Source organism: Onychostoma macrolepis, chromosome 09 (genome assembly GCF_012432095.1).
Source record: "Onychostoma macrolepis isolate SWU-2019 chromosome 09, ASM1243209v1, whole genome shotgun sequence".
NCBI classification, from domain to species: Eukaryota; Metazoa; Chordata; class Actinopteri; order Cypriniformes; family Cyprinidae; genus Onychostoma; species Onychostoma macrolepis.
This window is the reverse complement of record NC_081163.1, coordinates 35,999,193-36,019,907: the sequence shown is the minus strand read 5'-3', so window position 1 is coordinate 36,019,907 and position 20,715 is coordinate 35,999,193. Positions and strand designations below refer to the sequence as shown.

Genomic DNA, 20,715 nt, shown 5'->3' with positions numbered 1-20,715 from the left:
TGGGTTGTGAAGGCGGTTTATGCGATCCAGTTTCTCAGGAGGGATCCAGCACTAATGTTACGTTGGACGTATGAAGTTTCCGAGAGTAGGTTGTTTAAGGCGTTGCTCTGCGTTCATTAAGATGTCCCTCTGTTCCACTTCTGCCACTAAATGAAACGGCGCCGGCAGGTTGATCCGAAGCCGTATGGCGTCGATATTCATCTTCAGTTAGTGCTCACGCTTTTTCTTAAATTAGAATTTGTGTGTCTTCAAGTGCAATAGAGGGAAACTCCTCTAGCTGTGATTTCATCATAAATGCAGAGCGCCGATGACGAATCCACACACAAACAGCGTCCCAGCAGGGGCTGCAATGTGATTCTCTCCTGTTTGAGCTCAACTTTATAAATCTTTTTACATTTTGAAACTAGATTCGGCATTTAAATGTGAATTTTAGGGGTTGTTTTTCCTCTTGTGATTGCGTTTGTGCTTTTATGGTGCTTGTGAAATGCAATAAGATAGCACATGCTCATTTATGCCGATCTCGAGGGAAGCCGCGTAACCTTCCGTCGTTGTGACACAATCTAATCTGTGTGTGGTAATACCAGTGGATGTGTCCTAATGGGACCATTCCCACTCCAGATTAATGAAGCAGTCAGATGTGGAATATGAACATTTTTTCATTAGTTTCTCAGCACAAACAGGATGAGAAATGGAACAGAAACTGGATTTAGTGTTGCCCTACATAGAAAGAGTTCACCTACACACAGCCAGATATAAAACTCGTACTGTTTGCACATGCTTTCAACACAGAAAACAGATTGCCACAGTCAGAGCAGCGGTGAGCGTGCATGCTGGTATATTAGCTCTGTTCAAATCCAAATGTGCTGAGCTCCCTACCAAGACAGCATTTTAAGGCATCATGCTGTTTCAGCATTATTACTCTGCCTTCAAAGACATCTTCTTTTGGCCAAATCTGAAGACAGCATTGCCTGCAGCGTGTGTGTCCTTACCAGAGAACCCCACAATGCATTGCAGTGAGCTCAAATATACTTTGTTTTCATTTAATACTGCAAAATAATATTTGTGTGTTAGTTTTGTGCAAATCAGCATATCATATTGCATTTTTTGAAAAAAATGCAATTTCCATCTTTCTAAAATATTGTTTAATTCAATGTGTTACCATTTCTTTTTAATTATTTCTAAAATCTACTAGAAATTTCTGAGTGAAAATTGTGTATGTGAGTGTGTGTTGGTGATTTCCATATAATTAGAATATTAAATGTGTATAATTAAAGAGTCCCAAGAAAACATCAGGGACACATTAAATTGATCAAAAGTGATAGTATCTTCAGTGCTACAAATTTCTTTTAGATAAATGCTGTTCACTGTAAATAAAAAATAAAATAAAAAGTACGATCAGTAAGTTGTGGCAACTTTTGTTTTAACATTATCTTAACTCGTCGAAATAAGTTGAGCACTTTCAGTAAGTTATGTGAAATTCAACTTGATTTAACTTTGTTTATTGTGTTAGTTAAATTTAAGTTTAAAGTTTTCACAATGATATTAAACATCAACCTTGAAAATGACATATGGTTAGTTTTCGGGTTAGGGTTCATACCTTATAAAGACGTACTGCATGCACGTAGAACAGGACTGAACGGTAAAATGTTACCGAAAAGTTTCTTGAGCAGCAAACCAGCACATTAAAATGAATTCTGAAGGACAATCGAGACACTGACTCCGATGATGTTTAACTGGGTTTTATGGTGAAACACTGAAGCGTTTATGCACACAACTAATTAGTTAACCTAACATTCCTTAACACACTGACGAACATGCTATTTATTTGCACAAGGCCTTTGTAGTTATCGAAGCTGAGCGTTTCTTTCTGTTATCCTACTTCTCCCCGTGTTACTCGCGCCATGACTGGATCCAGCCAGCCAGTCTTACAGGAATATGTGCGTCACCAGACCCGAGGCGGCAGTCAGCTCAAAGCGTCCTCCTCCAGACACATGCCCTTACCTTCAGGATTATGCATGTGAAACAGAAGGAGACGACTGCGCTGTGTTTTATGGCTCAGTCATCAGCTTCCTCTTATCTTAGTTGCTCTAGCAAGTTCTCCACATTGCTTCCTTGCATTATCTTATTGTTTGATGTCGAGATGCATGTTATTAGCTTGAAAGCAAATCAAAGGGTTATAATTAACAAACAATCAATATTAGCTTCCTTCCCCTCTCTCTCGCTCTTTCTCTCATTCGCTCTTGCACCCGGTTCTGTTGAAACTCCTTCTCATTAATACAGTGCTGTCCCAGCGGCCCTTGTTAAAGTGCTAAGTGTCTTTTACATAAATGGGTCCTGGCAGTGACGGATCAGTGCTCTCCACACCTGTCGTACCCGGTGGGCACCAGTCATCCTGTCCACTGATGGCTCTCACTATGCCTGTAATTGACGGCATCTGAATTGTCATGGAGAAGCGCTGTCTCTGTGTCCCATGGATGGATCTCTGCTGTCCATCTTCATTAGGAGCACAGTCTTCCAGCATGCACCACAATCTCCCTCCAGGGCTCAGAGGATTTATCAGCCTCTATCTTTCCCATGCACACATTCTCCGTTGCTCCTTTCACGAGACCCTGTAGCTTCACGTTCTGCTTCTGTCTGCTTTGAACCTCCTTGCCCATTCTGCTTTACCCCTCTAAACCAAACTAGTTCACCTGTCCAGATGTGAACAGCATATCTCCGATAGGGCTGGGCGACATGGCAAAAATATATAATCTCGATTTTCTCCGAACATTTGACCGATTTTGTACGATTTTAACTAATCAACTTGAAAATGTAACTACTACATGATTAAAGCAAAGTTTTATCTTTAGTTCTTAGTGCAGCACACATGAAGTTGTCATCATGATGCAGGCTAAATGTTAAACAAATCACTTGTTAAATATCTTTGCAGAAAAGATGCATGAACTACAACTACATCTTGTACAAACTTGTCTTGTGCATATTATATGTTCAGAAATAATACAAAAAAATGCTTAAAAAAATTCACAAGTAATTCAAATTCAAAATGACTGAAGGTATAACACCAGTAGAATATTATTCTGTCACCATGATGCAAACATGAAACATCAGTAGTTCTTTACAGGTTTTGTATTCGATTATACTGCTTTTCCATTGTTTGTTCTGTGTAAACATGGACACGTTTGACTGTTGTCGCGATTTCTCGATTTATAAAAAACAATATTGTGGCAAAACATTAAATTCGAATTAATCGATGAAATCGGAAAAATCGCCCAGCCCTAATCTCCAAGAAACCTGCTGCTCTGAGAGAAGAACCACCTTATTCACAGGTTTCTGTATTCACAGGCTGCATGACGACACTTTCTGTGCCTAATTTCACTGCTACATGATGTGACCTACAACGGTGCTTCTCCCTGGTTTGGAGTTTAATTGCCTGCATAGTCTTCTGCAGTGTGGGATGTAGTGTAGCCGTGTTGATCATGTCTTGTGCACCGCAATTTTACTCCAAGTGCTAAAAGGAGAGCAGAAAATGAAGCCATCACCAACAGGCGAGATTTTTTATTTTGTTTGGCCTCCAAGTAGCATCTAGATGCTCAATTTCATGAAAGGAAGCGGCTTTTAAAGTGGCCAGCTTCTGACTCTGAGACAACAAGCGCCTCTAGGCAGATGGAAGAGGTTTTAAGATCAAATGCATTTATTTAGTAGCAATTTGTTTGAATCAAACCGCAAAGTGGCCATTTTAACACCTGTGGGAGGGTGTGTGTGTGAGAGAGAGAGAGAGAGAGAGAGAGAGAATTTTTAGAATTTTGAAAAAACTTTACATTTAATCAAGTGACAATACAAACAATAATTAATTTATGAAAAAAAAAAAAAACATTATAGCATATTTCCTTCAAAAACAGTACACAATGCTCCTTGATTGCTCCAGATCATTTCAAAAGTTGACAGATCTTCCATAGTTATATAAAACTTGAAATCAATCAACACTCTTGATTTTACTAAAGTTAAAAAAGTCAACACTTTGACAGGACTTTTTCTCAATTCTGTTTTTCCTACTGATATAAATTGCAAATTTAGCTTCACCCAAAATGAAATTCAGTAATTGAGAAGTGAACTTCATGTCACGTCTGTACTTAAAACCCCAAATAAAAGTCTCTGCAGAAAATAACTCATCAAAACAATTGAAAAGCCCATTTAAAACCACAAATAAAGTTTCTGACCTAAAACACTGCACAAAACAACTGTTTCTCTTTTGGAGCAGAGAGAGAGAGAGAGTTTTTCTTCTTTCATGTTTTTGAAAAAAGTCTCATGACCAGTGTTGGGGGTAACTCATTACAAGTAACGCAAGTTACATAATCAGATTATTTTTTCAAGTAACTAGTAAAGTAATGCATTACTTTTTAATTTACAAGAAAATATCGGAGTTACTGTACTTTTTCAAATATAGTTACTTTGTACTCATTTTTTGACTGACAGGCCTCATGTTGAGAGAAATCGGCAGGAAAGTACAGAGGAGTTGTGTGTGCTGTGTAAACATGATGTTACTGTATTTCTAGACTAAATGTGAACATGCATTAATTCATTAAAAAAAAATAAAACATTCAGTATTATATAAATATAAATAAAAACTGAGAAATGTAAACTCAGAATATGATGCAAACCTGCAATAATTAAATGTTAAATGACACAAATATCCTTTGTATTTAATCCAATTTTATTAATCAGTGTCTTTGCTGCTGACCTTTGATGATTCAATTCAACCGTACTAATAAGCAAACATTACTTTAGATTAGCCAACATTTGTGCTTAATTTTTTTTTTTTATGCTGAAGAGTGTTGAACTTTCTTCTCCTGTGTTCTAATGTACTTTTAATTAAATTTTCCTTCAGCCTAAGGCTTATTCATTTCACTTTTTGCTGTGAAAGGGCTTTTACATTTGCCAGAAATATAACTTTTTATATTAAAAACAAACAAGCAAGCCCTGCCCAGATTTAAAAAGTAACATAAAGCATTACTTTCCATAAAAAGTAACTAAGTAACATAATTAGTTACTTTTTTAGGGAGTAACACAATATTGTAATACATTACTTTTAAAAAGTAACTTTCCCCAACACTGACTGCATTTATTTTATCAGAAAAACAGTAATACTCTGAAATATTATTACCATTTAAAATGTCATTTGTTTTCAATAACAGCAAAGCGGAATTTTTAGCAGCCATTAGTTTTCAGTAATATGTACAGTAGAGTACATATTAAAATTAGTAGTCATTTGCCCTGTATCCGTGTTTATTTTGCATGCTGCTCCTTTATAGGTTCCCAGATGTGCAGCAGGGCTAGTCAAGAGGCTGATGGAGGTCTTACAGCACCACAGTTGATCTTATTTACATGAACATTGATATTCATCAATATATGACATTATAATGCTCAGTTGTTAATCTTGCTTTTAGTACTACTTGGATGTTCTGGTTTGATTTAAAAGTGATACTTGGCCTGACAAATCTGAGAAGCACTGATCTACAGTATTCTCCAGACCGTATCTCAGGAGCCTTTATGTAGAGCACCTTATATTCCTCTCAGATCCCACAAGCTCTTTGCTCCTAATTCAATCACTAGAGCTTTGTGTGCTCCCTTATTTTCCATCCCAGTGCCCAGGCAATAGACCTTACTCTGTGACATTCACTGACACAATGGAAGATTGATGAAGCACATTTGTTTCTGAAGCATTCATATCCAAAATCATTTCATACAGGTTTGGTAATTAATTATTTCTGAAGTGATGCTCAAGGTCAAAATATAGGACACTGTCTCCCACCTGATTCTCAGAGAACCCCTTCAGTACACACAAACTCACACCCACCTGCACTCTGACTCTGTTCTAAAACCTCGTGAACTGCCTACACGGATAGCATTTCAAGCAGCATAGGCTCATTGAAAACCTGCATCTACCTACATTTTTGCATACAATTCAGTGCAGTTTCGCATCCATTTTTTTCTTTTTCTTTATTAGAGTATTAGAGTACAGCATTGTTAACTTAGCAACAAAGCCCCAAACTCTTTTGAAATGAATTATTTGTTTTCTGTGCAACAAAAATGAGGTGTGCTATTTGTATGATGCTTAAAGGGATAGTTCACCCAAAAATGAAAATTCTGTCAATTACTCACCTTGAAGTCATTCCAAACCCGTAAGACCTTCGTTCATCTTCAGAACACAAATGAAGATATTTTTGGTGAGCTTTCTGACCCTCCATAGACAGCAACTGACACATTAAAGGCCCAGAAAGGTAGTGCAGACATTACCAAAATAGTCCATCAGTGGTGCAACTGTAATTTTATGAAGCTACGAGAATACTTTTTGTGCATGAAGAAAACAAGGTAACACTTTACAATAAGGTTCATTAGTTATTAATCTTAGTTAATGCGATTTTAATAATGCATTAGTAAATGCTGAAATTACCAAGTTTTATTTTTGATAACGTTAGTTAATGGACCGTGAACTAATATGAACAATTTACGACTGTATTTTTATTTACTAAGATTAATAAAGAGTGTAATAAATGTAGTGTTCACTGTTTATTCGTGTTTATTAATACATTAACTAATGTTAACAAATGACACCTTATTGTAAAGTGTTGCCGAGAACAAAAATAACTTTATTCAATCATTTCTTCTCTTCCGTGTCAGTCGACGCATGTTCACGAGAGTACCACAACACACAGTTAGACAGCAAGGCATCTCTCTAAACAAGTTTGGAAATTTTAACTGACGGTGCTCCAAATGTCATTTTGCATATCACACGCATTTTTTGGACCACTTGTAAACACTTTTAAATATATGTCCTTAGTTATCACCAGTGCTTCTTCAAGCTGTCTGTAATAATAACAGTAACTCGCCCCTGCCTGTATCCATAAACACACTTCATAGCATTTTTAATCAAAGTCTCTGAGGATGCCACTCATCTATTTAAAAAAAAAAATGTCCTCACTCACTGAGCTCCCCAGCTAATGTTACTTGACTTCTTCACTCTTCAGTTCCTGTAATGTTTTCATTCCTTTTTACTTTTTGCACGAGTTGTTTTTGCTGATTATCATACATATGAGGCTCTGAGTGCAAAACGACAGAAAGGCCTGTGGGTAAAATGACAAGAGCATTAAACAGATGCTATTCATCCACATTCCTCGCCAGACACTCGCTCCGGCCAAAAGTAAACATTGGATTTAGTTGAGTGCGTCTCTCTCGATGCATATAAACACATGCCACCAATGCCCTCTCGAGCAGACCTCAGTGTACTTACTGTATGCTTTCCGATAGCACACAGCAATCCCAGAGTGCCCTGATAACCACACTGAGCTGTTTTTGCTGCATCACAGACCCGAACCCGCACATATGTCGTAAGTTAAGGGAGACACGTCTCAACGGAAGTTGGGAAATTAAAGCAGGGAGGAGGCACAGGGCTCATCTGTGGACTCCCTGCCCGAGCACAGATCCGCATAATTACAATATAGCCCTAATTGCATTGTAGAAGACTGCTGGAAATCCTTCTGCAACACAAAGGAATCAGAGATGTATCGGCCTCATTAGCATAGATATTAGGCCCCATTATGTTTTTGTAGCAGACGGAGGGCAGCAGTGCTCAAGCCCCATTCTTCACTGTGCAAGGCGGATCTGCTTAAACTGCTCTCCTGAGGGAACACAGCCTCCCGCCCCTCAAAAAACACACACACAATCTGTTTCACTGGGATTAAGCACATTTCAGAACGTTAATATGACACATTTCAGGCTCGGCTGCTTGGATTAACAGTTAGAAGAGCAGTCAAGTTTGGAGCTCTAAGCCGGCCTTCAATGTGCTTGGGTTAGTGCTGCGTAAAAAGAAACACGTTTTTTAATGCGTTTTCAACTGAAAGTCACTTACTCCACTCCATAGACCATCATTTCAACAGTTATCGAACTTATCTCTGCTCGAAGTGAGCAGCTCTTCTGCCATTCTGCGATTCAACGATTACTTCTTAATATTACTGCACTCGCTGATTCTCTTTTTTTCCCCTTTTTAAAGCATGTCGTGCTTTTTTTCCCCTTCTCTCAGTTCTTCTATCCCTTTCAGGCACTCCTCTGTCTGCTCTTTCCATCTCTGATGATTATCCACCTCCACTTGTCATTGCTCCACTTAAAGCCACTTACATCCGCAAGGCAGTAAATGGATCTCCTCTTCCCCCCTTTAAAAAAAGAGAGCCATCCAAAAAGTCTTTTATGTTTACATGTACACCTCAACCATTTCTCAGTCTCCACTCGTGCTCGGGCAAATAGACGTGCTTGTGGAACTCATAAATATGCATGAACTGGGATATTATTATGCTGTAAGTGATTGACAGTGATAAGGACTCTTCATCTGTCAGTGGGGGTTGAAATTAGCAGCTACCGATTAACTGTTCTTCCCTAATGACTGCTTGTGTTTTTGTGTCATCAACAGAACTCTTGAAAGATCGCCGTTTTAATAATGCAATAAGAAATACTTAGTGGCATAGATCCCATTCGCATCGCAGGTCACACAAATGTTAGTTTTAGTCTTTTTTCCTGTTAAATCAAATAGTCTTAAGGCCAATTCACACTGCAGACCAAGGCGGGCAATCGTCAGATTACAGTTTGTCACTTCCCAGACATTCACGACCCAACAAGTGCTGATTCAGCATGTTCAATCAGCCAAAACAAGCTCCGACAGATGCCAAAAGACAGATAAGGGTAAAACACTGATCTGACAAAACCCAATAAAGTGTCCGCTACCATCTGTTGGTGTGGTGTGAAACACCCTTTACTGTATTTTACTAGAGCCAAGGGTAGAGCCATTTTCGCGATTAGACGTGCATCGTGTCTTTGGTCTGTGAATCAGTAATCAACATTCGAGCATGTGATATGTTGTTTCCTATGATTGGGATTCCAGTGTAAATACATTTTGAATGCCGTTACTGACCTTACTCAACAGCTGCTGATACCTTTTTTACCTGCTCTCTCCTTTAATAATAGCCTTTTTGCAAATCCTCCATTACATTTGAGATTCAGAGGACAATCTATACTGTTGAGATCAGACTGAAATGATCAGGACGTTGTTTAAAATACATTTAAGACCGATGTGCAGAGTGGAAGGTGCTACATCCAGTCATTAAGACTTGTTAAAATTACAGTACATATGTGTCCCTGCAGCACAAAAGCAGTCATAAGCAGCACAGGTATATGTGTAGCAATAGCCAACAATACATTGTATGGGTCAAAATTATCCATTTTTCTTTAATGAAAAAATCATTAGTATATTAAGGAAAGATTGTGTTCCGTGAATTTATTTTGTACATTTCCTATTGTAAATATACCAAAACATAATTTTTGATAAGTAATATGCATTGCTAAGAACTTCATTTGGACAACTTTAAAGGCAATTTTTCTCAATATTTAGATTTTTTTTTTTTTTTTTTTTTGCACCCTCAGATTCCAGATTTTCAAATAGTTGTATCTCAGCCAAATATTGTCCGATCCTAACAAACCATACATCAATGGAAAGATTATTTATTCAGTTTTGATGTATAATGATGTATAATTTCTCAAAATTGATCCTTACAACTGTGGTCCAGAGTCACATATGTTTTTTCCTTTGCACCTCACTTTGACTGAGTGGGCCACATTTATCGCCTCTGACAAAGTTCTGGCAGTGTCAGAGATTTAGTGTGGCATTCGTGCTGCGTGACTGCTCCTACAAGCTGTACATTCTGACTTTTACCCAAGATCTCACTGGGAACATATTGTTCAGGCATTAGTTTCAGTAAATGCTCTTTTTGCACTGGCAAGGACATTTTGTTTGCTCAGTTATAGTATGTTTAGCACAACAAACTTTTTTTTTTCCTTTTTTTTTTTTTTTTGATATGGCCTCTATAAAATCTCCAGTGCATGTGGATGTCACTGGAATAAATGTTTTCTTAATGTAATAAATAAATGTTTTGTGTTTCTTGATGGGAAGGCTGCATTATCTTTGGAGATTGTGTCATCAATAAATAAACCAAATAAAAGCATCTTTATCTCGGCAGCGCAGCGTGTTGGTAATTAACTGGGGCTAACAAATTGGACACACGCAGGAGGAGGGAACGTGGCTCACTGTCTTAGAAAATCACAAATGCACTCTAAACATTTTCTCTGTTTGCTTTTTCCGCTGCCAACCTCCCCCTCCACACCTCCTCGCCCTCCGTCTGAGAGCATCACAAACTGCCTCTAATCAAGCTCTGAGCTGTTTAAAATGTGCTGCTTGATTTGCTTCATTTTTGCCGTCTCTCTTACTCTCCCATCTTTCTTTTCCCTCTCTCGCTTTTCATACATTTATTGATTTTCCTAATTTGATTATACAACAAAAATGAAATGGCTTGCAGTTTTGTCAAGAACAAATATCTTGTTTAATCTAATTGTTTAACCGTGCCTGGTGGAGTCAGAGCCGGAGAGGATTCTGTCAGAATTTAATTGGCCGCCTTCCTTCATCAGGACACATGGAGGAGACCCTCCGAAGGATTCAGACCTAGTAAGGGTAACCCTAAAAGCAAGTGATTGATGGAAAACCCACGCAAGAGTATTCATAACTATGGCTAATATGAGTGGGGAGATAATCTTATCTACTGCAACTCTTGGGAGCTAATGAAAGGATAGCTGCTCCTGTAGGACAGAAAGTACAAAGACCAATGGACCTCATTTCCGTCTTGGTCTCTGCACATTTTCTTTATTAGAAAATTGAATGGAGGAAGAGAGAGAGTGGAGCATCAGTCCTCCGCTCCAAGTCCACTTATGCATCATGCTGAAAAAAAAAAAGCATTGACTAGGAGTGAGCTTGAAACAGAGAAGGCAAATGTTTCCAATCGTATTGCTTTTCTGTTGTCCAGGAGACTAAACTGTGTCTCGACTGTGAGCTGTCGTGCATAACTTTTCTCTGATTTCAAATAACCTTATGTAAATCTGAGCAATATTGTATGATTGTATTTAATTGTGCAGCAGTGCTAGAGTCAAACAACAGTATTAGGTGCTTTGAAAATGGCACGGTGTTTGTAAACATGATTTTCTGGATAGCATGTAACGCTGCTGAATGCACCTGTGATCGGTGAAGTGATCAGCCACAAACAAATTCAGTAAAGAAAACTTGCAAAAGATTCAACTCACAGGTACAGTTTTAAGCAACTGGCATTAAAGAAAAGTGTAGTTTGCTTTCCTGCGTTGATGTATTTCCTATGGAAACAGGAAGCTTGAGTGCACTGAAAAAAAAAAAGATTAATTGAATTAACAACATTTTTTTAAGGTAAGTGGTTGCAATCAACTTATTTTAGCCACGTAAATAAACACATTGTTGAATAACTTTCAAATTTCAAGTGTAGCCAAAATAAACTGTTTGCAACCACTTACCTTAAAAAAAAATGTAGTATCATTTTTTTCAGTGTGTTGTGTATCAAAGAGCTTTTCATATTCTTATAATCTCAACATATTAAGGTTAAAAAAAAGACATGTCGAGATCATGTCAAATTGTACAGATGAGTAAGATTGTAAATGTTAACCTCATAAATATCTGCTAAAAGTGAATCGATTCAATAAATGCTGTTTTTTTTTTTTACTTACTAGTCATCAGACAATCCAGGAAAAAAATATCATTACACAAAATAATATTAAGAAGTGCAACTGTTTTCAGCATTTATAATAATAAGAAGAAATATTGCTGTAAGAAATATTAGAATGATTTCTGAATGATCATGCTGTTTACACAAACTACATTATTAACATTATTGTGATGTTCACTGATACTAGTACTAATTTATAGAAAAAATAATAGCACATATATTTTACCATACAGTAAATAAATCAATAAAATAGTGAATGCACACTTACTCTAGTCTATAAGACATGTTGAGATCATGAAAACATGTACAGATGAGTAGGATTGTAAATGTTAACCTCATATATATCTGCTAAAAGTGAATTTTCAACATATATGACTTCAAAAGCTAAACTACATGCTACATAAAAGCCACATAACTCAAATTTTGATTTCATGGGGTCTTTAATCCCTGACATCTCTTTTTCAGCCTTTGTTTTCTGTCAAAACCGGAGAAATTAGAAAGAAAACTAAGAAATCTGTTGTGTGGAAATCCCATCCATCGGTGGTTCTGCTTTAGAGGATTGAAGAGTCATTCTCCTGCGATTAGCTGCTAGCTCTGAAGGCTCTGTAGAGATTCCCTATGGAATGACTGCCAGCGCTTTGAGAGCATCTTTAGTGTGCACCCAACCAGTAATGTTTTATGTCTCAGGGCACACAAGATGCCATTTTGCATTTACAGGATAAATGCCTGTTAGCAGTGTCAAAAACTGCTAAAGTTTATGTTCATTTTTGTCCGTTTAAATTAGTGCTGTCAAATGATTAAGCACGATTAATCGCATCCAAAATAAAAGTTTTTGTTTACATAATATATGTGTGTTTGTACTGTGTATATTTATTATGTTTATATAAATACACACATGCATGTATATATTTCTGAAAAAAATATGCTCTGTTTGTATATTAAATGTATTTATATATGTGACCCTGGAGCACAAAACCAGTCTTAAGTCGCTGGGGTATATTTGTAGCAATAGCCAAAAATACACTGTATGGGTCAAAATGATACATTTTTCTTTTATGCCAAAAATCATTAGGATATTAAGTAAAGATCGTGTTCCATGAAGATGATTAGTAATATGCATTGCTAAAAACGGCATTTGGACAACTTTAAAGGCGATTGTCTCAATATTTAGATTTTTTTGCACCCTCAGATTCCAGATTTTCAAATAGTTGTGTCTCAGCCAAATATTGTCCAAACCATACATCAATGGAAAGCTTATTTATTCAGCTTTCAGACGATGCATAAATCTCAATTTCGAAAAATTGACCCTTATGACTGGTTTTGTGCTCCAGGGTCACATATAATATAAATTATATAAATATATACATATACATGTAAATGCATGTAAAATATATACTGTATGTGTGTGTGTGTGTATATATATACACACAATAAATATACACAGTACACACGCGCATATTATGCAAACAAAAACCTTTATTTTGCATGTGATTAATCGTTAGACAGCACTAATATAAATTAAATTCTGGCCCACTGCGGATTCTGAATGTACTCTTTATATGTATCCTGAAAACTGTTTTTGAAGTCTCCTATAAGTCTCAAAGAATGCACTGAAATGTTATTACAATTTAAAATAACTGTTTTCTATTTTAATATATTTAAAAATGAAATTTATTCCTGTGACATTTTCAACAGCCATTGTTTCAAATTAGTGAGGAGCCGTCTTGCTTTCAAGAGCTTTCTAACATTTTTAGCATATTAAAAAGTGACTTTGACTCTCACAGTGATCTTTCTTTTGTTATTAAGTAATTAGTTTTTTGTTTTTTTTAAGAGCTAAATTAGCAGTTAGTCAGCTTGCTTTATGCCAACAAGCAACTGATCTAGTGCGAATATACCATCAACAACTGAAGGGACTCAGACACTCATTCCTGTCGGTTTTGTTAGATCCGTCTGTTTTAAAGCTGAACTGTGGGGAGATGTTAACTCTGACAGCCCTGCAGGAGTGAACAAAGCTCATTTTGCAGTGTGACATTTTAATTTTAGAAGCTCTTGGCCTGATAACATGTACAATGGCAACAGTATGTCAGCAGACGCCGGTATTACTGCAAACATCAAATACAATTCTGATCATTAATTATTTGTCACCGTATTTTTTTTTTTTTTTTGGAGTGGTTTGTGTGTGGATTTTAAGAATATGGAATAAAGCCCACATATTTGGTAAGTCAAAAGCCTAAATTGAGGAACAATTCCTTTGCGGTTTTATTTTTATAAATCTTAAAAAACCTTAGAGAAACAGTGTTAAATCGGTGAGATTTGACATTATACAATAGAGTCGAGTAGCTTTGCTGCAGGGATTGGGTTTCTGGCCTGCTGGTTAGAAGCGTAAGAGTGTTCATGCCACTGTTATTCACGGAGAAGGTCCAGGCTTAGGGATGATTCAGGGGACTTTGCTAGAAGTGCAGAAATGCGTGATGGGGATTACTGGAGCCAAAGTGTCAGTGGAAAATTGGATTTTTAGCAAAGAGCCATTAAAGCAGGAAAAACAGAATGCGAGGTTTCACAGATGCTCATTAATTTGAGGTAATAAAAGATGTGAAAGAAACAATCATATGAAGTCCCACCAATTTTGTATTTTCTTTATAAAAGGCACTGCATGTGTGTGTGTTGAGGAGTAATACAGTGGCATATGTTTGATGCGTTTGAAAGTGTGCCTGAACCGTTTGCACGTTCTCGTGCCAAATAACAGGGATGCACATGTAGGACATCTGCTCTCTTTGCTTTTGAACGCTTCTCTGTTGCACATATCTAATGATCTGCATTGGTAAGCATGTGAGACCTTTTATTTGCAGGTGTGAAAGTGTGTCTCCCATCTCCATTGTGTCTTCCTGAGCTCTTCTGGTACTCATAAATCCACTCATGGTGTGAAATAGCAGCCATTGCCGATGGCGGTCACACCTGTAGTAATCCAATATGTATGCCACAGCCCTGCTCTGCCAAGAATGTTTCTGACGTCTTATTTTTTCCAGATCTAAAACAAGCGATTCCAGCACTCCCTCAGCAACAGTAAATATGTGACCCTGGACCACAAAACCAGTCATAAGGGTCGATTTTTTTTAATTGTACATTATTCATCATCTGAAAGCTGAATAAATCAGCTTGAAAATCTGGAATCTGAGGGTGCAAAAAAATCTAAATATTGAGAAAATTGTCTTTAAAGTTGTCCAAATGAAGTCCTAAGCAATGCATATTACTAATCAAAAATTATGTTTTGATATATTTACGGTAGGAAATTTACAAAATATCTTCATGGAACATGATCTTTACTTAATATACTAATGATTTTTGGCGTAAAAGAAAAATGGATATTTTTGACCCATACAATGTATTTTTGGCTATTGCTACAAATATACCCCAGCGACTTAAGACTGGTTTTGTGCTCCAGGGTCACAAGTCCATTCTGGTTAAAGGCCTATTCATATCAAAGAAACAGGGGATTCCTATGGATATTATTTCAAAGTGCACTTTTTCATAAGTGCGTTAAGAAACATGAAAGTGTACTCTTTAAGTGGCCTTTTATTTCATTAATATATTATCTTCAAGGACAGTTTTTTTAAAATACACTTTTAAGATTTGAAGTACATTACAAGTGCACATTTAGTGCAATGAATTGCACTTCATTTTCACAAGGGTACTCACAGACAAGAATATCTGTCTGCCAACAGACAGAAGTGTCTTTTTTAATGTATTTGGTCTAAATAGTCTGTAAATCTTTGTATTCATTGTTCTAACAACGTTTCCCCTTTTTTGCTTTCTCCTCCTGTAGTGAGTAAACTGAAGGTGCACAAGTCCAACCAGAGTCTGCAGTTTCTGGAGGACAGTCGGGTGCGTGTCAACTGCTCCATCACCTCTCAAACCAGCCCGGACTCCCAGCATGCTGTGCTGTGGTACGCCCGGAAGGCCGAGGCGGGAGAGCCGGATGAGCTGCTGCTGAAGATCGAACACTCAGGAGCGTTCGAGTATGGAGCGTACGCAGAGGAGGAACGTCTCCGCAGCCGTGTGCAGTCAGAGAGGCTCTCTCCTCGGCTCTACGGCCTCACCCTGCACCGTGCCGAGACCAGCGACTCTGGAACATACTACTGCCTTGTGGAGGAGTGGCTCACGGACCCCGATGGACTCTGGTACCGCCTGGCGCAAGACTCCTCCGGCTTCTCACATGTGATGGTGAGACAGCCAGGTAAGAATGCTGTTGCTTATCAAATGGATGTATATGTATATTTGTGACCCTGGACCACAAAACCCATCTTAAGATTTATACATTATATAAAAGCTGAATAAATAAGCTTTCCATTTATGTATGGTTTGTTAGGATCGGACAATATTTGGCTGAGATGTAGCTATTTGAAATCTGGAATCTGAGGGTGCAAAAAAATCTAAATATTGAGAAAATCACCTTTAAAGTTGTCCAAATGAAGTTCTTAGCAATGCATATTACTAATCTAAAATTAAGTTTTGATATATTTACGGTAGGAAATTTACAAAATATCTTCATGGAACATGATCTTTATTTAATATCCTAATGATTTTTGGCATAAAAGAAAAATGGATATTTTTGACCCATACAGTGTATTGTTGGATATTGCTACAAATATACCCCAGCGACTTAAGACTGGTTTTGTGCTCCAGGGTCATATTTGTATTTAAATGTATATTTATTTAAATATGTCCCACATTTAGTTTTCAAACTTTTTACTTCATTTTTTTTAAAGAAATTAATACTTTTATTAAGCAAGGATGTACAGTATTAAATTGATCAAATGTGACGTAAAGACATTTATAATGTTACAAAAAAAAATCTATTTAAAAAAAGATGCTGTTTTTTACTTCCTAATCATCAAAGAATCCTGGAAAAGACATTAAATATTAAGAAGTGCAGCTGAAACTGTAAACTTGAAATTGTAAAGACATTTCACATTATTAGCCTACTGTTCCTCTTACAAATAAATGCAGCTTTGGTGTGCATAAAATACTTTTTTTCAAAAACATTAAAATATCTTTTGAATAATATGTATGTTACGCATTTGGTGTTTTGCAATTTTTTTCTTTTTAAAATTTTTAGTTTAATGTTTTTTGGGGTTTTTTGAAAATCAGAAAAATACACAGATTAGTGTTTTTAAACTATAGCTCTGGAGCTAAAAGTTAAGAGACCAACTCCAAAACACTGCATTTTGACCAGTTGTCATTTTCTGCAAATGAATGCTCTAAATGTTTATTTGGGAGAAATTTTGTCAGTAGTTATAAAACAAAATTGTTAATTGTACCAATAAATAGTAAAACCAGAGAAAATGATAATCTTGCAGTAGTCACTTTCATTTTTTTTTCCCAGAGCTGTATATTTATTTTGGTAACAGGGTTGCAGAAATTCCTCAAATATCATAAACAAAAGAAAACATCTCAGGCCCTCCTGAGATTAACGATCAACATTTTCTAAAGGTTTATTCGGAAGAATTCTCTGGTCCTTTTTGGTATCTTGTTCATGGAAAGTGCTGGACAGTATCTACAATGGCACCCAACTAGCCATGTTGGCCTTTATTCCTATAGCAGACTCCGAAGCCTTTGAGATTCAGTTGTCGGTGTGTGTAACAGTCCCATGGGCTTACCAGGCCATCTGGCATGAGAGGATCGGAAAGAGCAGCATGAAAACATTCTCCCCCTGAGACCACCGTGGAGCGCAGCCATCCTGAGCTCATGTCTGTCCGAGCTGAATCATTCATCAGCATGTGTGCATTTATGAGAGGAAGACATAAAGAGAGACAGGGGCTTTGTATGTGTAACTCCTCAAACGCAAACGTGCAGCATATCAGCCCCTCGGGGAGCCCCCACACATGGGCCACAGACTTTAGCGCGCTCAGTTCAGGCGACGAGGGGGAGTCAGAACCTCACATCGGACACAATCACGACTGCTGGAGCCCAGAGGCTTTACTCATGAGTGTCACACAGCTGCTGCTCCTCTAGTCACCCCCGTGGAGACCCTGCTATTAGCTATTCATCTATCTGCCCCCCTTTTGCAGATAATGTCCATTTTTTTCCTGTAACATCATGACCTCGCTTATGTAGGCAGGTCTAGTGTGGTTCAGGTGACTATTTCAGAAAAGGTTTGCGTTAGTCTGATGCCATCTGGACTCTTTTGACAGCATTGAATCAAAGCTTTGACAGATCCCACCCCCACAACACACTCTTCAATATTACTGCTCTACACATGGGTCATCGACTTACCGCTGTTACACAGACACGTTTTGTTGTGTTGTTTGTCCTCAGGTCCGTTGAGCGAGTAGCTTTAGGAGCACAGGTGGCCAAGACATCTGCTCCTCTGAAACAAATCAAGGTCAAGAAAAGTGTGTTTGGGTGCTTTTTGCTGGTCAGATAACTTCAAAAAGTGATAAATTATTATTATAAATGAATAATGCAAATCTAACATTCACATTGACATGCCGATCATTATGGAAGCCCTTGTTTTGCATAGTTGTCATGCATTTTCTGTTCTTCAGCGTGAATGCATTTCCCTTAGCATACAGTATCTAATCTTCTTCTCAGCACTGCTTTAGTCATGAATTCTGTATTTTATACCTTTATCTGTTTTTACCTCTCGTATATGTACTGTATATGCACAGTGCATAATATATCTAAATATGCACTTAAATTCCAGGCTTATTTTTCCTGGAGATGCAAGTGAGAGTGTCAGATCACCTCTCCGCCGCATGATTGCTTGAAATAGCATCTATATAAATGTATATACAAATAGATAGTTGATGAAAGGTTCAGCACCTCGTAATCTGCCATCTTCAAAGTTAAATTGCACTGCTTTTACATGAGCAGAAGATAAGAGGAGCCCCTTAAAGTGTGCCGGAAAATGCAATCTTATTTTTAGCTGATCTCAGCTCAAGACCCCGTTGAAGGAGCTTGTGACTTCTCACACAAAATGTGTTGATCCTCACCTTCATTTGAGAGTGACATACTGAACTGCTAGTTCCACATCCCTGGATGCTTGATGCCGTGCAGAATTTTGATAGAGAATAGAGTTAATTTTAGGGTGTGTTGGAACATGTAAATAATTTTTGTACTTTTTAGGTGTAGTTCTGTCATTATGTGCTCACCCTCATGTTGACTGTCTTTTATCTGATAAAAACATTTATTCTTATTATAAATGTTGAAAAAACAGTTGTGCTGCTTAATATTTTTGTGGAACCCATGATACATTTTTTTCAGGATTCTTTGATGAATAGAACATTCAAAAGAACAGCATTTATTTGAAATGGAAATCTTTTGTTGCATTATGAATCGCTGTTGATTCTATTGCAAATGTCTTCTTGTGTGTTCAACAAAAGATACTCATACTGTTTTCAGAGTGATATAATTTTCTGTTTTTGAGTGAATAATTTCTTTAATTAAACTAGAATATTTGGCTCTATATAAATGTCACAATGAGTTTGAGCTACCCCAATCTTTGAAGAAGATTAGAAATGTTGTCATGCAGTTAATGATTTTTACTATCGGTTTTATTGCAGTGGTGAAGTTGCAGGTGGAGGAGGCAGAATCTAATATCACAGTACCTGAAGATGGAGCAATCCGGCTGGGCTGCAGCATTCTGTCTCAGTCCTCTAAAGATTCCCGCTTCTCTGTATCCTGGTATGTGTACCGTTTGGGACAGGAGGAGGAGGAGGAGGAACAAGAGTGCGTCTTTTCCATCGGTCATGATGCAGTGTTTGGTAATGGGAACTGCAGCCCTACGGAGGAGCCCGGTCCAAACTCCCGCCTGCAGTTTGAACGCACCACCTCTGACCTGTACAGTCTGACCATCCAGAAAGCTCGGTCCAGAGATGCCGGCAATTACTACTGCCATGTGGAGGAGTGGCTGCTGAACCCACGCAATGCCTGGTACCGCCTGGCCACCAACAACTCTGGAGTCACCATTGTTAATGTTATGGAGCAGGGTGAGCTTTTGCACTTTATAACCTCTAACCACATTCTAACATGTGGTTGTTAATATTTTCTTGTGCGTTTACACTGTGTCCTAACCAGACACAATGCAACAAGTAATTTATCTGCCCATACTTAATGTGAAACTGAAGCAAATTTTCTACATTTTCCCCCTACATTTTCTGTCTTTGTAGAAATGGGCACAGTAAAAATGGGCACATAAATTCTCTCTTTTTTTTTTTCAAGTTTCTGCACAACCACCTACATGTATTGTTTTCTTACCTGCAATTTTTTCATGTTTTTACACACAAACAGACAGACAGACAGATATATATATATATAGACAGACAGACATATAGATAGATTGATTGATTGACAGACAGACAGACACACAAACATCTAGACAGATAGATAGATAGACAGACAGACAGACATATAGATAGATAGATAGATAGATAGATAGATAGACAGACAGACAGACAGACAGACAGACAGACAGACAGATAGACAGACAGACAGACAGACAGACAGACAGACAGACAGACAGACAGACATATAGATAGATAGACAGACAAACAGATGGATAGATAGATAGATAGATAGATAGATAGACAGACAGACAGACAGACAGACAGACAGACAGACATGTAGATAGATAGATAGATAGATAGATAGATAGACAGACAGACAGACAGACAGACAGACAGGCAGACAGACAGACATATAGATAGATAGACAGACAGACAGACAGACAGACAGACATATAGACAGACAGTCAGATAGGTAGACAGACAGTCAGATAGATAGACAGACTGACAGACAGACATATAGATAGACAGACAGACAGACAGTCAGTCAGTCAGTCAGATAGACAGACAGACAGACATATAGATAGATAGATAGACAGACAGACAGACATATAGATAGACAGACAGACATATAGATAGATAGACAGACAAACAGATGGATAGATAGATAGATAGATAGATAGATAGATAGATAGATAGATAGATAGATAGACAGACAGACAGACAGACAGACAGACAGACAGACAGACAGACAGTCAGTCAGTCAGTCAGATAGACAGACAGACAGACATATAGATAGATAGATAGATAGA

At 37.6% G+C, this 20,715-nt stretch overlaps 1 protein-coding gene across 3 annotated transcripts in view; it reads left to right on the top strand.

Moving 5' to 3' along the window:
• igsf3 (immunoglobulin superfamily, member 3) overlaps positions 1-20,715 on the top strand; it is a 171,090-nt gene that overhangs the window by 143,767 nt on the left and 6,608 nt on the right. For all 3 annotated transcript variants that reach the window (XR_009272768.1, XM_058786544.1, XM_058786543.1), the window contains exons 7-8: positions 15,445-15,855; positions 19,184-19,609. Coding sequence is in view for 2 of the 3 variants with exons in the window: in XM_058786544.1 (XP_058642527.1) it covers positions 15,445-15,855; positions 19,184-19,609 (837 nt within the window). In the remaining variant the exon portion in view is untranslated. The remainder of the gene's footprint in view (positions 1-15,444; positions 15,856-19,183; positions 19,610-20,715) is intronic.